At 44.4% G+C, this 22,606-nt stretch overlaps 1 protein-coding gene across 1 annotated transcript in view; it reads right to left on the reverse strand.

The window, feature by feature from the left end:
* Positions 1-18,650, reverse strand: part of LDLRAD3 (low density lipoprotein receptor class A domain containing 3) — a 257,094-nt gene extending 238,444 nt beyond the window's left edge. Inside the window, exon 1 of the mRNA XM_060104970.1 lies at positions 18,591-18,650. Within this exon, the coding sequence (XP_059960953.1) occupies positions 18,591-18,636 (46 nt within the window). The 5' untranslated portion in view covers positions 18,637-18,650. The remainder of the gene's footprint in view (positions 1-18,590) is intronic.
* Between the last annotated feature and the right edge of the window lie 3,956 nt (positions 18,651-22,606).

Below are 22,606 nucleotides of genomic sequence, written 5' to 3' on the forward strand. Positions count from 1 at the left end.
ATATACAGGGCTGTGTGTATATATATGTATACACACACACACACACACACACACACACACACACACACACACAAATATGTTCATCCCAAAATCCCGGGCAATGCAAAAGGACAGTAATTAAAATTCTAATCCGATGGGATTGAAATCCATTGTCTCTGGGGCCCAGCACTTCCTCCACCCCACAATTCTGATTAACTGTCAGTACACGACTCTACTTTGCTCTCCCATTAACATTTACAACTTTGCACTCTGACTTCTGTGTTGTTTTGATTATGTCTTCCTTTGGTTTAGTCTTTACCACATTATTTCCCTCCCTTCATTCAAGTCACCCTTTCCATGTGGCACTGTTATTTATTTATTCTACAAAGCTCGCCATTTACCCTCTGTTTTGTTCCTCATCCCCCTGGGTTTCTGGATCCACTAAATGGCCTTTGTATGGTGCCTTATGTATGCAAAGAACTCAAGTCCAGAGAGAGTTCAATTTCATTCCATTCTGCTCTCCTCCTCCGTCTCTCATATAAATGAAAATTATTTAAACAGACAAGGGAACAGTCCATGTGTCCTCCTCTAAATGTACTTAGAGGAAGGGCATTTCTATTTCAAAATCTTTGAGGCTCTTTTATTCACCGTAGGAACTCATTTAAAAGGAGGTGCTCCAGAGAACCCAGGAAACTTAATGATCACCTCCCAGAAGCAAGCTGTTCATTCCCTTGAAGTCAGAGCAGAACCAACATATGGAAAATTATCATCAGTCACTTAGTCTGCATGATGGCCCCATAGGGTGTATTCACCCTCTTCGATTGAAAGTGGAAAACAGGATTCTGTAGAGGCAAAGACTGAGACGAGCCATTTGAACTTGCAGCAGACCTATGATATATCCAGAATTCTCAGGACTCTCCTTCCAGAGTCTAACTTGGTACTGACCCTTCAATATGTCCTAGGTCATGAAGAAGAGTACCCTCTAGAACCTGTAGACAAGCTCAAGTGCGAACTCCAAATACTTGGGTATTTCAGAGCCACCAAACAAACAAACAAACAAAAAGCTGTTTGAATGTTTCAGAAAGGCCAACAAGGCAAGGGGAAAACATCTCAGGGAGAGAAAAAAATGGGAAGAATAAATTTTTCAAAGTCAGTGTGAAAATGAGTCAGAAAAACCTAATTTCAGGTTCATGGTTGATGACCAGACATTTCAGGACTGAAAATGCCAGGTGGACCAAGAGTCCTCATCTCTTGTTTTAAGACCACCACCAGGATCACAGTCGTCCCTGGTCAAAAATATTTCCAGTACTCAATAGGCTTAACATAGCCTGCGGTACAAACTGAAGTTCATACATAAGTAGAAGTTCATACATTCATTCAACAACCATTCACTGAGCCCCCACTTCAGTACCAGCACCGGGCTGGGCACTGGGAGTTCAGACATAAACGACATCCCCAGCCCTCAAACCCAGCTGCAGAGCATGGATTAGTAAGCAGGTGGTGGTGCTGCTGAAGTGCCAGGCACCGGCCTTAAGTACCTTGCATCCATGATCTCGTCCACTCCCCCAAAGAATGCTATGAGGCTGCCATTACCTCCCTTTTACAGGGAAAGAGCCCACTGAGGCACAGAGAGGTTTGTAACTGGCCTAAGGTCACACAGCCAGGATCTGAACCCAGACCATTTGATTCAAGAGCCTGCCTCTCTTCTGAGCCATCACTCCCCCACACCACCCTCAGAAGTGGGGTCCAGAGAGTGGCTCCCCAGTGCTCTGCTGGTTTTCTCACCATGGAGCACCCTTAGTCCAGTGATCTCAGCACCCTTACAGGGTAAAACACCTACCAAGACAGAGGAGCCCAGAACCGCCTTTGAGATGCTGAGCTACAGGAGCCTCCAGAATCCATGTTGAAAGCAGACATTCAACCCTTCAGCAGAATTAGACCTCATCACCCAGCCCCAAAGCCTGGAGTCCTGGACCTGGAAATTCTTGCCACGCCCACACAGAAGTAAACATCTCTCACCTGCACCTGTGCCGAATGTCCTCCCGGTTCTCCATCTACATCCAACTGGGGGACCAGGAGTGGGGGGACAAGGCGGGGAGGTCTGGCCACAGCCTACCGCACTCCCCTCACTGGTAATCAAGGGAAAGGACATTGAAACAGCAAGTTACCACTTTGTGCCCTTGGGAAAACTAATGAAGAACTCAAGTCCAAATATTGGAAGAAACGTGGGGAAGCAGGTGCTCTCATAAACCACTAATGGGAATATAAATAGATAGGACCATTTCAGAGGGTAAGTTGGCATTATCTAGACAAGCGGAGAATGTGCAAACCCTTTGATCCAGGGTTCTACTTCAAGAATATTATGAAGTCCTGCTCTGTGAACAAGGATTTTCACTGCAGTGTGGCTAGTCATGGTCACAACCTAAAATGTCTTAAGAGATGAGTGAACAAACTTCAGCATATTCATACAATGGGATACTTATAGCAGTTAAAAACAAACACATCTACATGTGGCAACAGGGATGGACCTCAAAATTACAAGAATAAATGAAAAAATTAAGTTGCAAAAGTACACACAGAATGATAGCCCTTATGTACACTTTAAAATACTATGCATTGGAGAGAGACACACACAAATGTGGGAAAAGATTAAAACAGAGACAGAAAGGCTATATGCCAACTTGAGGATAGTGGTGGCCTCTGGGCAGAAGAGAAGGTAATGAGATGAGGGACAGTCTTCGAGAGTATCTATAATATTTTTCTCTTTAAGAAATCTGAATTTATATGAAAAATGTTAAAAATCTGATAGATCTGTGTGACAGGTACACTAGCATTTGTTATATTATTCTTGGTTTTTTTATGATGTTTGAGAGATTCCAGAATTTAAAGTAATTAAAAAGTATGTATTTTGAAACACCCAGGCTACTTTTATAATCTTTGAGGTTTAATAACCACTCAAGTATAGGGAACGAGCATAAATAAATTAGAATACCACGTGTGAAGTTTAACATGAACAAAGGCAAGGTAGTGGCAGCCGTTAAGAAGTGAGATTATGGAATATTATTCGGCCATAAAAAAAGAAGGATATCCTGCCATTTGGAATACATGGATGGACCTTGAGGGTATTATGCTAAGTGAAGTATGTCAGACAGGGAAAGACAAATACTGTACGATCTGACCTATATGTGGAATCTTTAAAAAACCCAAACTCATAGAAAAGAACAGACTGGTGTTTGCCAGAGGCAGGGGCTGGGATGGGGGGGCGGGTAGAGAAATGGGTGACAGTGGTCAAAAGGTACAAACTTCCAGTTTTATTCTTAATAAGTCCTGGGGATGTAATGTACAGCATGACGACTATAGTTAACAATACTGTATTATATATTTGAAAGTTGCTAAAGGAGTACATCTTAAAAGTTCTCACCACAAGAAAAAAAATTGTAACTATGTAAAGCGATGGGTGTTACCTTACCGTGCTAATCATTTCACACTGTAGACATATATCAATTTTTTTAAAGAAGTGAGATTCACTGAATATGGAAGGAAAGCTTTCTAGACAAGGAAATTCACTAGTAGAGTTGTGAAGGGTGTATAGGAAGCTTTCTCTGAAAAACTGTACAAACAAGGGCATAGCTTAAATCAATAGTAAGACCAGACAGCAAGCAAGGGTACACACTACAACCATAAGGCTGCATTTAGCTGTGGGAGAAGGAATGAGCTGGGAAACCCTTCTCAGTCAAGCTGGCCAGAACCATTTGCTAAAACTCCAGCAAGAAATAGGGATCACTTGGGCACCAACACCATCCGCCAAGGAAGTTAGGGCAAGGGTCATCTGTATCAGTTCAGCCCACTGGCAAGGCAGGGAGGGTGCTCCTGAAGAGGCCTGGGTGCCTGGAGGCCTGATGCTGCTGGGAAGGACGGGGATGCAGGGTCCACCACCACAGAGCCCTCTCTGAAGTATCCACTGGGATCTGCAAACCAGACGAAAGCCGAGCGCAAAAACGAATTGAGAGTTTTCTTATTATTGATTACTAATGTAGTCTGCTTTCAGCCTTTTTTCTCCCCAAAGGTAACATTTCCCACCCATCTGAACGGGGGAGGGGCATAGGGGTTTACTCTCCATGCAGCCCTTGTAAATCATTGCTGTAAAATGTGTGGGAGAGTTCATCTATGGGAAGGGGTGGATTGAAGTGTTTGGCAGACAAGAAGGTCCAAAGCTAAGCAACAGGCCTTAGAACAAAAAGCAATAGTAATGCCAGTGACCAGGTCAGGCACCCAGGGGTCCTGAGAAGATCTGCAGAATTCAACAATTGACTTACAGCAAATTGCTAGCTTTTGGTGACTGAAGGCAATCAGGGCTAGGTTTGATGGAATTTAGAAAAATGAAGAAATGCTATGTTGTGCCCCAAGTACCAAGGGGAAACTTATAACACACACATACTGCAAATCTGAATCATTCTGTTTCTTAAGAATTTTCTTTCCATGTAAGAATTATTCTTCGGGAGCAGTGCCATCCAATAGAACTTTCTGCGATGACGGAAATTTTCTACATCTGAGCTGCCCAATAAGGGAGCCACTGGCCACGCGGGGCTAATGAGCACTTGACATATGCCTGGTGTGACAGAAGATTTTGATTTTTTATTTAATCTTAATTAATTTAACTTTAAGTAGCCACATGTGGCAAGTGGATGTCATATTGGAGAGCATCCTTCTTACTGTCTGTATAGTATTCTTCTTACTGTCTGCATAGTATTCTAACATATTGATGTGATAACTCACCCTTTCTAGGAAGCATTTGCTTCCAGCCTTTCACCATTAAAGGCAATGCTGGCACACAATCCTCATAGCTAAATCTTTGTACACATCCCATCAGGATAAAGTCCTAGAAGTGGAATTGTGGAGTCAATGGGTAATTACATTTCTAGGCTTTTCCTACATAGCAAGACCACCCATTTACAGTAGCATAGATGTGAGCAGAATTTTATCTATCACTAGCTGTTTTCACATACATGATTCTCAAAGGATCCTCAGCGACTACCAGGTAAACTCAGACAGGGCAGGGAACAGCAGCCTGTATGTATAGACAAGGAAACAAGCTGTGAAAGAGCATTCCGCTGACTTGGATGGTTTAGAGGATTTTTACAGCCGACATCAAAGAATACACCCAGGGCTTCCCTGGTGGCGCAGTGGCTGAGAGTCCGCCTGCCGATGCAGGGGACACGGGTTCGTGCCCCGGTCCGGGAAGATCCCACATGCCGCGGAGCAGCTGGGCCCGTGAGCCATGGCCGCTGAGCCTGCACATCCGGAGCCTGTGCTCCGCAACGGGAGAGGCCCACGTACTGCAAAAAAAAAAAAAAAAAAAAAAACAAAACAAAATACACCCAGCCATTCTGGGATGTTAGACCATTTGTTCTCCCACATCAGCTTAAGGAGGGAAAATGCCAATGCTACATTCACAAGTGAAAAGATCAGGATATGAAATTATATTCTCCGTATGATCAAAACGACATAAAAATCAAAGAAAATCAACGTGTTAACAGTCTTTAGATCATAGAACTGTAAGTTATGTTTTTCTAAATTTTTGTCCAAATTTTTACAATAAACTGGAATATTTAAATAACATTTAGTTATATGTTACTAAATGTTAAACAACATTTAGTTATATTAGTGAGCAATAATAAAAGCTAAGAGCCTCACATGCATTATCTCACTTACAATATTTCTACATGGGAGGGACCATTATTATCCCTATTTACGGATGAAGACACAGTGGGTTGCAGAAGGTTGAAGAAACCTGGCCAAAGCTGAGGCAGTGAGCTGGGATTTGGACCTAGGCTGGCTCCCTTGAAAGCCTGTATTCTTAGCTACGACATAAGTGCATCTCAAACTTGAACTCGAGCCATAAGTGCATCTCAAACTTGAACTCGAGCCGGAGTCACCCGAGGATCTTGTTTAAATGCAGATTCTGATTCAGGTGATGCTTGATGCTGTTGGCCTGGAGACCACATTTTGAGTAGCAAAGCTCTCCACCATAATCCCATGACAAGATTACCTTCTTAAAGGAGCAAATACACTATACTCAACCAGGAAAATGTTTTCTAATAATTTAAATAATATCAATGCTTACTAAGATATAAAAGCAAAAATAGATTTGTCTTCTCAATCACTTTTGCAGCCTCCTTTTCTATCCATACGGCAGGGCTTAAACTGCTCTTGTAAATTCCCACCCACAGACGCTGGTGTCAGAATAAGCCCAAGCTTTATCAACATTCTCGTCTCATTAGCAGGGAGGATTTTATCCCCAAAGCTTCCGTTAGCAAACAATTCCACAAACCCATGGAGCAGGTATGTGAAGGAAAGGCCCCAGCGGTGTCCTGAGGAAGCAGCCGGTCTCACCCGCCACACCCGCCACCCCCAAAGATTCTCTTTGCCAAGTCACCAGCACATTTTAGATTTGGTGTTCCCTATTCCCACGGACCTTTTCTTTGAAACATTAAAATTAGGTACTCTCTAAATATTTTAACCTTCCAAAATTTGGCAAGCACTTGCTAATCTTATCTCAAAGAACCTTCAACACCCTTTAATTATGTTCCTAATTCTTCATGTCTTTTTACATGGCATTATCAGATACTTGTTGAAGGAAACTTTTGCCATTTGCAGTAACCCTGTTTATCTACTTTAATGCTTAATGCTATGCAATTACTCATCTGATACCACGAAAGTAGCCCTTGCATATAGGATTTTATTTCCCTAACTTTTCACTCTATATCTTTTGGATTTTACTACGTCTCTTACAATGAATAGATGGGTAATTTTTTGTCCACAAGAGTTAGTGACATTGTGTTGTACACTTAGTCTTATAATTGATGTATTTCTATTACCCTCCACTTCCCTCTAAGATTATATTGATGGATGCACTTCCTTCCTTGAATCATTTGTGTGGTTTCAGTAGCAAACTTTTATTTCCTTTTAAATTAGACCGGAAGATAACCTTAATTTTCTTATTGTTTAATGTTTTCAACACTGATATTTTATAAGAGAACTGCTTTCACTTTTTCCTCGCAGTAACTTCTCATGTTCCTTAAGTGAACTGTGTAAACTCCCCTCAAATGGAATTAAGATGCACAGCAGTTTTCATTCACCTGTCAGAAACCCCTGTTTATACGCCACATGCTAGACTCCCAATTGTCTAATTTATCACCTGATTTTACAATTGCTATAATCCATTTCCCTCTCAAAGGCCTCTCTCTTTTTGTCTTTTTTTTTTTTTTTTAAGCCGCAGGTGTCTCTGGTAAAGATCTCTGCAGGTCTTTGAAGCCAAATGAGACTGTTTTAAAATCTAGAGAAGAAACAATGTGTCACCAAAGGGCAACATCTAAATTTCATTCTTCCCTCAATGGCTTCTCTTCTTCAAAGTCACAGTCACTTATCTTTAGTGATCACCTCCCTGCCTTGAGGTAACTTACAGGAAACCCTATTGTGTGACAGACACTAAGCCAAGCCCTGACTCAGGTGCAGGACTGTAAAACAAATAAGATGGACATCAAAGAACAGGACAGACCCCCTCCCGCCTCAGGGAACTTGACTCACACAAGAATGGGAGAGTTCTTTCTTCAGTTCAAGATTACGGCTGAGTTACATTTTATGGGTACTTTCCAAAGGTCCTGAGATTACCCCTTCAATGCTGGACAGTGTTCCTTTCCCTGAACATATAGTCCAATTCCTGATCCACTTCAATTCCTCTGGTATGTTCCTTATTCAACAACTGAGCATCCTTATTATATTTTTGATATCTGTTAGCTTTTCTTGGATTGTCATTATTATCTACTTGGGCAACATAAATGAACTTTGGGCATGCTAAATCTTCCCCTACTGCATCACCGCTGTCCTTCACAGGTTCCAGAGATGTTTATCGTTTCTCTATAACATTTACAAGGTTAATGCAATCTTTAATTAATACAGAACATTCCTGATGCGAGTCATTCTTTCCAACTTTATCTCTTTTACAGTAATTAGAAACCCTTCTTTCCAGCCCTGCTACGCCAGGCCCCAGCCAGCTGGGCTCCCTCCTGTCATACCTTTTAATCAAACTTCTATAAAGTCTGCTTTTGAAACTTCCATTCAGTTCTGTTCTGGCTTCTCTTGGCAGCAACAGTTTTTTACAGCTTTGGATTTTTTTCTGATGAAACACCCTATGCTGCTAATCACTCTTTCATCGTCCCCAGACTCCCCCATCTTATTTTTATAATAAAAAAACAAGTTATTCCATTGTATATATGTGCCACATCTTCTTTATCCATTCATCCGATGATGGACACTTAGGTTACTCAGCCCTGAAAAGAAACTAAATTGAGCTATTTGTCATGAGGTGGATGGACCTAGAGTCTTCAATACAGATTGAAGTAAGTCAGAAAGAGAAAGACAAATACCGTATGTTAACACATATATATGGAATTTAAGAAAAAAAAAGTGTCATGAAGAACCTAGGGCTAAGACAGGAATAAAGACACAGACCTACTAGAGAATGAACCTAAGGATATGGGGAGGGGGAAGGGTAAGCTGTGACAAAGTGAGAGAGTGGCATGGACATATATACACTACCAAACGTGAAATAGATAGCTAGTGGGAAGCAGCCGCATAGCACAGGGAGATCAGCTTGGTGCTTTGTGACCACCTAGAGGGGTGGGATAGGGAGGGTGGGAGGGAGGGAGACGCAAGAGGGAAGAGATATGGGGACATATGTATATGTATAACTGATTCACTTTGTTATAAAGCAGAAACTAACACACCATTGTAAAGCAATTATACTCCAATAAAGATGTAAAAAAAAAAAAAAAAAAAGTTAAATTTAGCACTTTCCAAACCAACTGAGAGGCTTTTTTTTTCAACTGACTGTGGAGCTACACCTCTCAGCCATGTCCAATTAGTTTAATGACTCTTGGAGAACACTGCCCTGATTCAAGGCAAAAGCTGAAGGAAAATGTTCCAGTAAGGCCATCAAAGACAGCGTACCTGTGATATCCCTAGAGCTAACCTCACTGGGCCTTGTAATAACGAGAAGCGATTTTTAATGCAATAAAGTTGAACACCATTTATGTTTTCATTTCTCTCTGCCAACAGACACACGAGTGTCCCACATGGAACACTGGCATCTTAGGTCCACACGTCTTCTAAATCAAGTTATTCATACAGGCCATGTCCCTCCAGCGCCCAGTTCCTGAAGGCCTGTTCCAGAGTCAGCTAACTGGCTGCCCTCCCTCTTTGCTACGGCCTCCCTCCAGGCCAGAGACAACCCTGTCTTTAGACTGCACCATGTCGCCTGTCGAAAATCACAGTTGGACTTGAGCACCTGCAAATTCACCCAAATTACAGTCTGCTGGTATCACAATGACTCATTAAAAAGAGAAACAGTTTTCAGGAGAGAACTTGGGAGTAAGGGTTTGGAATTCTGGGGCTCATTCTGGCTTGCCTGTAGTTATTAACGCTTTTCAGACCTGCAGCGTTACTTCCACACAAGACTGGACCTGCTGCCCACGAGAGCCCCTTGGTTTGAGGTAACAAGACGGGGCAAATTCTTGCCAGCTATGACTTCTTTCTGGTACAGTACATCCACATTTCACCTTCCACAATAAATAACATCAATGACTAGTTCAGAAAAAGTTCTCTCATATGTGAACTATACAAGCTTAAGCTCAGAGTGATAAAGAAAAAACTTAGATTTTTCTTTTTATATGAGGCATTATAATCAGTACTATATTTCCGCCTTAAAAATCTATTTCTAGACTTTATATAAACAGTGGGCCCTTCTCTTTGGCACCCAGCACTATTTGAGGGCAGTACTGACCAAAAAGAAATTGCTTTTGGTTGGTAGTCCAACAAAATATTTCCATCAAAGGGGGGGAAAAATTCTCCATCATGAATATATTCAAAGGCAAGTCTCATGGTGCTGAAATAATTTGTTTATTGTTGTTATTGTTTCTTTTAATAAAGGAAGCCTCTACAAAGGCTAATTTAAATGCCTATAACAACAAGTCCTCCACAGGGGGGAAGAGCAAAATGTCACTTTCAATCGGCCAAGGACAGGCCACTTGAATAAAATCAACTTGAGATATGCCCCGACCAATGGCTCTCCAACAGATCATTCTATCCAACATAATAAGCATGGACTCAATACTGACACCACTACCCAGTGATGGAATTCTCTAGCACAAGCTAGGGAGTACACCTCCTCCTTCCAACACATGTGAACTTGAGTGTCTACTCAGTGCCAAAGCAGTAGAGCCAGTGGTCAAGAGCACAGGTTTAAGTTGTGCAGACCTACATGACTATTCTGAAACCACCTCTTACTGGCTGCGGGCTTGGGAAAATTCCTTAGCCTTCTAGTTTCCCCATCTCTGAAATGGCAGAGCATACCACCTACCTAAATGAACTGCTGTGAAAATGAAATAAAATTCATCAGCATAGGAGGCATGAAAAAAATTACGGTATTGACATATACCAGATGTTTTTAAAGCTGTTTTTAAAAGAATGGGTAGTTATATAAGAACTAAAAGAAAGATGGCCAAGAAGACACATACCTTTGGTATTGGAACATCTCTGAAATCAGGATGTGCCTAATTCATCTTTAATACTGTAACATCTCTGATATCAAGATGTGCCCAACAGCCAACAGCATCTTATGAGAGCACAGGGTAAGCAGATGCTGTGATCTATTGGTCACTGGCAGTGCCTGGGTGAACTTGGTCACAGCCGCTGATGTGCGTCATCACTTCCATCCAGTTCTGTACATCGCTGGTAATGAAGAGGTTGAATTTACCTGCTATTCAGAATGTCTTGTAAAAGACACTAAAATTTTGCATTGAAATGAAAATTTATTGTTATACAAAAAGGCAAGGAAACTGCGTAAATTTGAAAATAGGGAAACAAATATCTGTCATTGGAGAAAGACTAAAATTCCATATTTTCTTGCAAAGCATAAGCCAAACACCTTAAAGGAAGGTGCTTGAAGAAATCCAGAAACAGCTGAAACCATACCACATTTTGTTTCTGAGACAGAGGCAAAAGGAGTGCCATTCACGAACTGAGAAAGTGAACTGCAAGTGAAGTTGAGTGAAAAGGCCAAATGCTTTGGAAGAACTGGAAGGTCTAAACAACAGGAGGCAGGTGTGGCCAGTTCAGATAACTCAAAGTAGAACTGACAAAACTCAGTCTTTAAGTAAAAAAAGCAAGTCAAAAAACTACAAATATAGACAAGTAGGAGCTCATTAAACTCTAGGGGCACACAAGGACTACACTGATACATACCAGATAGTTAATAGTAATTTTAAAAAGAGGAAAGAAAGGTAAACAGGATGAAAAGAGATTTTAATGTTTTATTTTAATGACTTCTATTGTGCTTGAAATTTTTATAGTGAGCATATATTCGATGCATTATTTTTGTAATGTTTTTAATTCAGGAAGGTTACAACAAAATGATACATGTACAGTCTTGGCACCCTGCCGGGTAGAGTAACCCTCCCGTGAGTGGTAGCCGTTATTACACTCCTAGACCCCGCAAAAGAAATAAGAAATATGACATATACATTTACAATGATCCTAGCCCTTAAGGAGTTTACAAGCTAGTAGGATTAGAGACTAAAAGAGGTAAGATATATATAGAAAGACATGTATATATACATACACCAAGATATGTGTGTGTGTATATATATACATATACCAAGATATGTATATTATACATATATACACATATTTATCATATACAGTATATGTAGTATGTACATATATGTGTCTGTAGGTAGTATGATAAGAAGGTTGTTGCCTAAAGCCACAGAAGAAATGTCTCATGATAATCTCATAAGCCTAGAGCTAAAAGAGCCTTAGAACACCAACAGATGTACCCCAACATTTTATTTGGATAGCTAAAGCTAAAGAAGCAAGCTAGGACATGTGTCATCACCTCTGAAATCTGATCAAGAATGACCCATCCAACCTGGAGGGCATTATACTCAGTGAAAGAAGTCAGACAGAGAAAGATAGGTACTGTATGACATCACTTATATGTGGAATCTAAAAAATACAACAAACTAGTGAATATAACATAAACGAAGCAGACTCACAGATGTAGCGAACAAACTGCTGGTTACCAGTGGAGTGGCAATATAGGGGTGGCGGAGTGGGAGATACAAACACTACTGGGTATAAGACAGGCTCAACCATGTATTGTACAACACAGGGAATATTGCCAATATTTTGTAATAACTTTAAATGAAAAGTAACCTTTAAAAATTATATAAAAATAAAAAATTTTTTAAAAGAAAGACCCATCCATTAAATATTCTCAATGACCAGATATCCACGTTTGCCAAGGCCTTGTGACATCCACACAGCTTTGTTCCCATGAAGGCTGTGCATCCAAGAGTATATCTCACATTTAGAAACACCTCCAAAACCTCACTTTCGGGAGAAGTGTCTCTGCCCTCCCCAGATCACGACAGAGGTAAACAATCCCATTTCCTTCACTGGATCATTTAATTCTTCAAGGGCCAAGAACAAGTTCTACACAGCTCTGCCCCCCTACAGCACAGAGCTGGTACCGCACTAGTGAACAGCCAAATAAAGAGTCAAGAAGAGTTTTCGAGTTACCCAGAGACAAAAGGGAAAACAAGGGTCGCCTGCTCGGGAAGCTAGGGCTCTTCCCTGGAGTAGCCTTTTGAAAGACGGCGTGATTGAGGCTCGTGTGCCTGAGGGAAGATAATGAGCACTTCTCCCCTTCAAACCCAGCGCCCCTCTATTGGTACATCCTTTCTTCCCGCGAATTCACACACAAAAGAAGGCAGCAGCAGACAATGCACTTCGCTGGTCTGAAGAGAGGAGGAAGCAAAAAACCCAAGGGAAGACTGGCCACCGAACAAAGGAGAAGGACAAAGGAGAAGGACAGCTGCGAGGCAAAGTGTCTTAAAGAATGCAAGTTACAAAGTGACGCAGAGTGTAACTTTCCAAAGACTTCAGAGAAGAAAGCAGAAGATGAGAATTTCTCCAAAACCAACTGGCTGCTAGTACAGAGGATTTCCACCCCCCCACCACCACCACTCCCGCCCACCTGCAGAAGGAACTCAAGTTATAAAAGCTTTTGATGGGAAGGGGGAGGGAATCACGGGGAGGGAATGGGAACTGAGCGGAACAATGACTGCTCTGTAGGGCAGAGGCAGGGGGACTTCCAGGGTAAGATTTCAACGCGCAACTCCCAAGGCAAACTTTCAGATAGCTTCTCCTCCAGTTCCCTGCGCTAGTGAGCCTCCCGAGCTTAACAGTTTATTCAGGGAATCGAGTGGCTTCTGGTGTCACCCACCACCTGCCTTTTTTTTTTTCTTTTTCTTTTTTTTTTTTTTTTTGCGGTACGCGGGCCTCTCACTGCTGTGGCCTCTCCCGTAGCAGAGCACAGGCTCCGGACGCGCAGGCTCAGCGGCCATGGCTCACGGGCCCAGCCGCTCCGCGGCATGTGGGATCTTCCCGGACCGGGGCACGAACCCGTGTCCCCTGCATCGGCAGGCGGACTCTCAACCACTGCGCCACCAGGGAAGCCCCCGCCACCTGCCTTTTACCTGCTTTCTCAGCCTTACTCCCAAGGGAACCAATTCCACAATCTCCAATGTTACCCGCTTTCACTATGGCACAAGAGGGAAACGGGAGGGAAAGGTCAGTGCTGAGGGTGTTTCTACATAAAAATGTATTTTCACACTGAACTTGTGGGGTTGCAGAAACAGAAAGCAGAAACCTGATGACTAAGACACCCTCGGGAGGAGGATGCCATCCTGAACCCCTGCATCTAAAAGACACTCTCAGGATGAGCAGTCAGAATGCTCAAGATGTATGGCGGGGGGGCACTCACACCAGACCAGGGGTTCTCAACTGGGGTACTCAAGTGGGGGTGATTTTTGCCCCCAGGGGGCATTTGGTAACAGCTGGAGACCTTGTTGGTTGTAACAACTGGGGGAGGCTGCTACTGGCATCAAGGACCAGGGATGCTGCTAAATATCCTACAATGCACGAGACAGCCTCCATAACAAAGACCTCTCCGGCCCCAATATCAACAGCACCGAGGCGGAGACACTTCCCTAGACTAACCCCATCCCTGCAGCCATCTCCAGAAACCCTAACAATCCTACCTGAAATAAACATTTGCCATGCCTCTGACTGGGCAGTTACCGTGTCACAAAAGTCCACGTATCCTGTAAGCAAGAGCAAACATCAAGCAGATGTGACATGCAAATGCTGCATCCTCAGATGTTCTCCCAGTAAACAGTTTTAAGGGCGCTCCTCAGGACCCAAGAAAGTAGATTCTTTCACAACAATTACAATGAAAGAAAGACAGACAGACACACACACACACACATACACACACAGGAGCTGTCATCTTAAAAATCTCCCCAATTGTCAGGTAGAGGCAGAGGCAAAAATAGCTGTACAGTTAGGATGGCCCATGTGATTCCAAAATATTCCAAAGAGAGAAAGAAAGAGGGGAAGAGAACAAACTGGACAACTCCACAGCCAAAAACAGATTTGCCCCCAGGGCTATCTCATAGCTAAAAACAGTTCAATCACTCTGAGTCATCCATGGTATATAGCATCTTTTATTTTTTAATTGTAAAATACGATAAACATATAAGAAAGGGGAAATGTAAATATTGAGCTTAATGAATGAAAACAAACCCCCATGTAACTACAACTCAGGTCAAGAAATGGAACCGTGTCCAGTGGTTAACTCCATGCCAGGCGTGCCTCTCCCAGGCACAGAGCAAAAATACGGGTGCTACTTTGAAAGTTCCATTTTTACTCAAGGACTGGGATTTATTTCATTTTATTTTTATTTATTCATTTACTTATTTTGGGCTGCGTTGGGTCTTCATTGCTGTGCACGGGCTTTCTCTGGTTGCGGCGAGCAGGGGCTACTCTTCATTGTGGTGCGTGGGCTTCTCACTGTGATGGCTTCTCTTGTTGCGGAGCACAGGCTCTAGGCACGTGGGCTTCAGTAGCTGTGGCACGCAGGCTCAGTAGTTGTGGCTTGCGGGCTCTAGGGCGCAGGCTCAGTAGTTATGGCGCACGGGCCTAGTTGCTCCGCGGCATGTGGGATCTTCCCAGACCAGGGCTCGAACCCATGTCCCCTGCATTGGCAGGCAGATGCTCAACCACTGCGCCACCAGGGAAGTCGCTGGGATTTATTTTTATGTATTTATCACAAATACCAACTGCTGTGACAGATTTGGGAAGGGGGGCTGTTTATGGAAACAAGCTCATGGATTGTTAATTCACGAAAGCACTTGGGGGAAAGGCATGGAAGGATGTCTAGAAACAGGGGGAAAAGCCCAGATTGTGGCCCAAGAGAAACTTGAGTTAGAATCTGGCACCCTGGGCACAGAGGACCTCTCAGGAGCCACAGAATGACTTCCCATCACATGATATTATCAGAAAAATTCAACGGGATCATGTGTTTCAATGGCAAGCAAAGCACCTCATACACAGGAGACAGTCCAGAAATACTGGGTTCCCTTTCCTCTCCTTGCCTATGAAAAGATGCAAGGTTGAAAAGGCCATGACTTTCATAGATTATGTGATTAGAAACCGTCCTAATCCCCAAATGCTCTAAACTGTTTCACAAAAGTGATGATACAAGCCCACTTTCAAGTTACCCAGGTGACTTTGACAACGAGGCATCTAAACCAGTCTTGGAGGCCCAGAATGTACCCTCCTCCCTCCCCTACTGGCTCATATCCCTGTCTCTCCCTCACTTATCACAAGGTGAAAGGCCTAAGTGGGCTGTCAGGAAAAAACACCTCACACCCCAGCAGGGAGCCTTCATCCATCTCTTTGAAGACGAAAAGCAACAAGGTGTGTTTATTTGTACTTGGTGCACACGGCCTCATCCACCAGCCTGGGCTGCACGAAGCGACTCAGTTCGTTAACAATAATAATAATAAAACCCACCGGCTCACACCACTAAGCAGATCTCTCCAGGAGAAAAGGTCAACACCCACACTCCTGGGTACACATGGGGGAAATCAAGCCTTTTCATAGATAATGTCAGGGAGTCCCTAAAAGGTCAGCCAGGAAGGAGGTGAGCTGTCTGACCCCCTCAGGGCCTGGCCCCCATTAGACATGCCTCACCATCCACGCATGTAAACCCACCGAGCCCACTACGGGAAGGAAAGCTGGGTATCAGATGGGCTGAGCCTTTCTCACAGGCTACAGTAAAAAATAATAGCGGTCAAAATCGATGCTTCACTTCCCTAACACAAACAATAAAAACAAAGGAAGAAAAATACATACACAAACACATGAAGGCGTCTGAGAAGGTTCCTGAAAAACAAAGGCCTCCAGATTGCTCTAGAAATGTCAGTGGCCTTTCAGACCTACAAAGACCCGGAACTCAGACTAGGGCTCCACTCTGACCCCAGGTTTCTTTACAGACTATCAAAAGAAGACAGAAGTCAAAAGCACCAGCTTTTATAATCTCTCTTGTTCTATCAGCTTCCCCAAAGAGGATCGAGCTGTAGGATATGGGATAGAAGGGCAGGGTCCCTGGCCCACTATGAACCCCAAACTGAACCGCCATGCAGGCTTCAGGAAAACTGACCAGCCCTGTTTCTGGTAACACTTCAGGTCAAAGTAGAATCCCTGATAGAAGGATGATGCTTAATATAACAGGAAAGAATACATACACCCCAACCTGCCTAGAAGTTTCTAAACCAACAACTAACTGTAAAGGTGAGACAAAACCACACAAGCTCAATGACCACAGATAACAGATAACAGAAAACTACCACCTGGGACAGCTAGGCATTCTGTGACCACACCCCCTCCATTTTTCCCTCCCCATTATGACTATTTTATTTATTTTAGCCCTATTTTATATGTACACACACATATTAAGTAACCCGTGCTGACCAGAGAAGGACAAAGTTAACTTTAGGGTTATTTTTACAGAGTTGGAGACTCAACCAAAGCAACCCAGTACTAACTGGGAGATGCAATAAATAACACTTTCTACTGGGCCTCAAGCAGCTCTCTGAGGACAAACACAAGACCCGGTTTCCAGACTGTCCTGCTTGGGTGTTATCAGGGGACACATCAGGGCAATGCAAATTGAGAGCATGAATCTAGGCAGGTCTTTGTGTCTGAGATGTCCTGGAAATCTGCCTGTTCTAACAGCCTCCAAATAATCATTCACCCCTACCAGTGAGTGCCAGTACGCCCTTGGAGCTCTCTCCCTGTGGTGGCCCAATAGTTCAGGAGAAACAAGGCACTCTGACCCAGACCTGGTTAAAAATCCACAGCAGCCACCAGCATTCCACCCTCACTGGAAGCCACAGCAAACCCACAGACATCTAAACGGGAGTCTCCAGGAGTGGGGATGATGTCATAGGTCTGAGAGTGGGGGAAGGCTACCCAGTGGATTCTGCGGATGGCCAGGACCAGGGACTTCAAGGAAGGAGGAGGATTTCTCTTTCCAAGTGCACACCTGGCAGGGAGGGGGAAGCTCAGAATTAAGTGTGTCTCCACTTCCCCAACAAACACACCACCAAAGACACCTCCACAGCAAGTAACTAGAAGCATCTGGGAGAATCAGGCATTAATTAGACACGTGGATGGCACCGACGTCAGGCAAGCCAGCTTCTGCTGAAGAAAGTTCACTGGGCCCTGTCACCTACTTTTCTGGGCATCAGCTGCCCAGAAATAAACACCAAGGGGCCAAGGGCGTGGCGACCCTAGGAGGGGCAGCTGACAGCTGTGGCCGGCGGGCAGGGGCAGGGGAAGGGCTCCAGGCTGGAATTCGGAGCGCGCCCACATCAGCAGAAAAGTTCCCTGGAATAGCATGCTGCTCCTGGGGACCTCAGGATGCACACGCTACGGCGATGCCAGGTTCAAAGGGCCGGCAGATGAAGCCCAGATCCTCTCCCAGGGCATCTCGCCATTGTAGGTCGAGTGGGGGGTAATCAGATGATTTAAATAAATGTCCTGCTCCCAGTATCAATGGGAAAGATTAATAATTCCCAGGTCCGGCCCTGCTTCATCTCTCTTTGCCCAAACCAAACACAGTCCCAGGGAGGAATGGAAGGAAACGGCGATTACCGCTCGCCCTGCGGTCCAGGTAGGAAACTGAGGCACGGGGGTGCACACAAGAGAACCCAAAGAGGCCCTGGGGAGGCTAGCACAGCACGGAGAACCCCGCGTCTGGGATGATGGGATCAGGGAAGCGTTCTCTCCCCTCCCCTCCCTTCCTCCTTTCCCCTACACAACACACACACATACACACGCACGAACTCTCCAGCTACGCCCAATCAGGGCAGCTGCCGGGCTCCCCAGAGCCGGACTGCACACAAAGCCCCGCCCGTGCACACACAACACAGCACAAGCCGGCGCGCACGCCCACACAATAGGACGGCGCGCACCCCGCCGCGGCCCCTCGCCGGGGTCCCGGCCAGCCCGGCGCCGGGGTCCGCCCTCCGTGCACACCCGCGCCGGGAGACGCAGCCCGGGCAAGAGGAGGGGGCACGATCGCAGCCCGGCCGCCGCGTCCCGCGCCCCGAAGAAAGTTCGCCGGACGCCCCCCGACTCACCCGCGGCGCTGCTCAGCAGCAGGCACAGCGGCCCCAGCAGCCACATGGCGCGGCCGCTGCTCCCGCTGCCCGGCGCCGTCGCTGCCCCCGCGGCCTCGGCGCTGACCCCGCCCCTCGCCGCGCCGGCCCCGCCCCCCGCTGTCCCTCCTCCCGCCCGCCCCGCCCTCCTCGGCCAGGCCGGCCCCGGCCCCGGCCCCGCTCCGCGAAGTTTTGCGAGCGTCCCGGCTGCGCGCCGAGCCCGCGTCCTGCCCAGAGTGTCCAGACTCGGAGAGGCCGCGGAGGAGGCCGCGGAGGGTCCGGCCCTGGCAGCCTCTCGCCGCCAACCCCCTCTGGCTGCGAAGATCTAGTAATAGCCCGGGCTCTGTTCTTGCCTTCTCTTTCTCTTTTTCCTCCGCCTTTTGCTCCTCCATCCTCTGAGGATGCCGCGCTCACCATCTCCTCCTCAGTCCCAAACTTGGATTCTTTACGGAACTACAAAATGAGTTTACTCCAGGGAGGGAAAGAAAAAGTTGGAAGAAAGGGCCAAATATTATGAGGAAAAAAATTATATATGTATATATACACACACACATATACGTATGTATTATTTTTAGTAGCTAGAGAGGAATACGGCGAGTGCTTCTCAAACTTAGACACATCCGAAGCACCGGGACTCTGACTCAGTAGGTATGGGGTGGAGCCTAAGATTCTGCTTTTCTAACAAGCTTTTAGGTGATTTGGAAACTGATGGTGAACCACACGTGGAGTAGGCACACAGCATTGTCCTGTGCTTTATTTCCTCTGGATCTTGTCTACGTAGACCAGGGGAACTTTGGGTCCCAATTTGCAGAAAAGGAAAGTAAATGTGAAAGTAGAAGCCCAAATACAAAAAGAACAGCTGCTCCAGTGCAGTTGGGGCTCCAAGACAGTACTGGTGACAGTTCTCAAAGAATTCAGATGAAGGAAGAATCAATGACACTTTTGTGCTCCACTCTCCAGCCCCTCCCCTCCCCAGAAAACAACCAAAGCAAAAACAACAACAACAAAAGACCGAATGCAAGTAATCGCCCAAAACTGGAAATATCCATCAACTAAGGAATGGATAAACAAATTGTGTTCTATCACCTAATGCAACAACATGAATGAATCTTAGAAGCATGCTAGGAGAAAGAATCCAGCCTCCAAGGGTACATTCTGTATGATTTCATTTTTTTTTAAGATTTTTTTTTAATGTGGACCATTTTTGAAGTCTTTTTTGAATGTGTGACAGTATTGCTTCTGTTTTACGTTTTGGTATTTTTTTGGCCCTGTGGCATGTGGGACCCTAGCTCCCCGACCAGGGATCAAACCCACACCCCTGCACTGGAAGGCGAAGTCTTAACCACTGGATGGCCAGAGAAGTCCCCTATGATTCCATGTATAAGACATGACGGGTGAGGGCAAGGGAGCGAAACAAAACTCTAGGGACCAAAATCAGGTCAGTAGTTATCAGGGTCTGGCCTAGGGAAGAGGATGAGTGCAAAGGGGCGCAAGGGAAACTTCTGAGGTGGTGGGCTGTTCTGCATTGCGATTATGGTGATGGTTACACAACTTTATACGTTTGTCGAAACAGAGAACTACATCCCTAAAACCCACACCTAAAACAAGTGAATTTTACTGTATATAAATCATACCAGTTTGGAGGAGCAAGGAGGGTGTGGGTGCTGGGACTGTGGGTGAGGGAGCTTGTAGATAGGATGCCCACATTGGATTTGGGATGCGCTGGACACAACCTGCAGGATACTGAAATTCAATACCTTTGCTTTTTAATTATCTGTTCTAGTCTGGAAACATGAAGGCTAAAATGAATCAGGTCAAAACTTTAAAATACCAGTGACAGTTCAAGGTAATGAGAAAACGTGAAGCGATGTAGGAGAGTTGAGCAAGTTCCATATTACAAAGGAGTTTGTCAAGCATGGAAAACATAAACAAATTCTCCAAAAGATTTAGCATCTGGGGGTTTTATCCTGGGATCCATGAAACACTAGTGAGCTCATCTCATAAGCTTCAAAGAGTTTTAAAACCCCCCCAAATTTTATGCATATTTCAGGTGTGTGTATGTGCATTTTTCCAGGAAACATGTTGGAATGAGGCCCCTGGCCTCTGATAAAGATACACAAGAAGGCAAATAATTTCTCCTACAGCTACTCATTTTCCCCCAAACATTAGGAATATGGAAGGAGAATGGATCTGACCCAGTACCATCTTTCTTGTTTCCTTGTGTTACCTTGGGTACATGAACTTCAACTCTGGGTTTAGTGTGCCTGGCTTGCTTTCTGTCTCTCTGTCTCTCTCTGTCTCTGTCTCTCTCTCTGTCTCTCTGTCTCTCTCTCTCTCTCACACACACACACATTTCTTTTAAATATATGAATATCTTTGAAATCATTCCAACCATGTAAAGCCCCCTTTACATTCAATGGTTGTTTTTATACTTATATTGAATCACTCCCAACCTCCTCACCTTATAAGCTGGGCAGGAGGTAAAACCGTTCTTTATACTTCATTACTCTCCTCTTTCCCAGTTCTTTAGAATTCTATCAAAAGCACAGGACTCTCGGTTTCCAGAAAACGTGGTAGGTTCCAGTGCTAATTGTCCAGATCTCAGGGAGCCAGTCCCAAGTCATTTTTTACACTTGGTTTCATACAAATCAAAACCAGAGTGATTTATGTCATTTATTTACCAAAAATGAGACACTCTGACCTTGGATGTGTGCTTTGAACATGGCTTCACATTGCTGAAGGAGGGAAGAAAGAGTTTTGTCTCTCTGTGGTCTTTGGTAGAATGCTCTATAGTTCCCATACTTTTTCTCATTAACTCCTCACAGCAACTCCAGCAACATCACAGGTGAAAACAGCCCAAACTAGACTTGAGCTCAGCTTCTTCTTACATGTGCTCCAATTCTCTTCACTTGCCACACACTAGTCTGTGACTTTGGGCAAGTTATCAGCCTCTCTGAGCCTTAGTTTCCTTATCTGTAAAATGGGGATAATAAGAGCACCTGGATCTTAGGGTTGCTGTCAGGATTCAATGAGATATGTAAAGTCTTAAGCATAGTACCTTGCACATAGTAATTGCTCAAGGAAAGGTAGATGCTGGTGTGATTGTGGCTGTGCTTCATATTACAAGGCAGCTGCTGTGGTAGCCAGTCTCCAAGATGGCACTGAAAGATCCTTGGCTTCTGGTATCCATGCTTTGTGTAGTCCCTTCCCACCCTTGAATGGGGCTGGCCACCATATGTGACCAACAGATATTGTGGAAGTGACAATGGGTAACTTCTAAGGCTAGGTCACAAAGGACATAGCAGTTTCTTCCTTGCTCTCTTAGATCCCTTGCTCTGGGCGAAGCCAGCCACCATGTTGTGAGGACACGCAAGCAGCCCTGTGGATAGGCCCACATGGAGAGGGACTGAGCTTCCTGCCAACTTGGAATGAACCATCTTGCAAGCAGAACCTCCAGCCTCAATCAAGCCCTCAGATGACTGTGCCTAGACCAATATCTGACTGGCTATTGTGAGAAATCCTAAGCTGGAACCACCCAGCCACTCCCAAATTACTGATCTACAGAAACTGTCAGAGATAATAAATATTTATTGTTGTTTTAAGCCAATAAATTTCAGGGTGATTCCTTATGAAGCAATAGATAACTAGTACTTCTGCCTTTAAAACCATCCAGATGATTGACTTAATGATTCTATAGGACCTTTTAAATGACTTCATACTTAGAAAACACTTTGAATTTTGCCTGCTACATGGTAAGCACTCGAATGTTCGTTTTATTTTATCATAGTTTATTTTTAAATTATTGTCATTACCATTACCTTTCTTCCCAAGCACCTAAGCAACTTTCGAACTTTAAAAAAATGTTTTAACTTGAAGAAGAGTAAGGACTTGTATGGAATAACAAGAGGAGGAAGAGTCAGGGACACTGAAAAGATAGAGAGAAACTTGACTTACAAAAAGTTTACTGAAAACAAGTAGGCACTAGCTTCATAAAAAAT

This window comes from Mesoplodon densirostris, chromosome 7 (genome assembly GCF_025265405.1).
Source record: "Mesoplodon densirostris isolate mMesDen1 chromosome 7, mMesDen1 primary haplotype, whole genome shotgun sequence".
Lineage (NCBI taxonomy): Eukaryota > Metazoa > Chordata > Mammalia > Artiodactyla > Ziphiidae > Mesoplodon > Mesoplodon densirostris.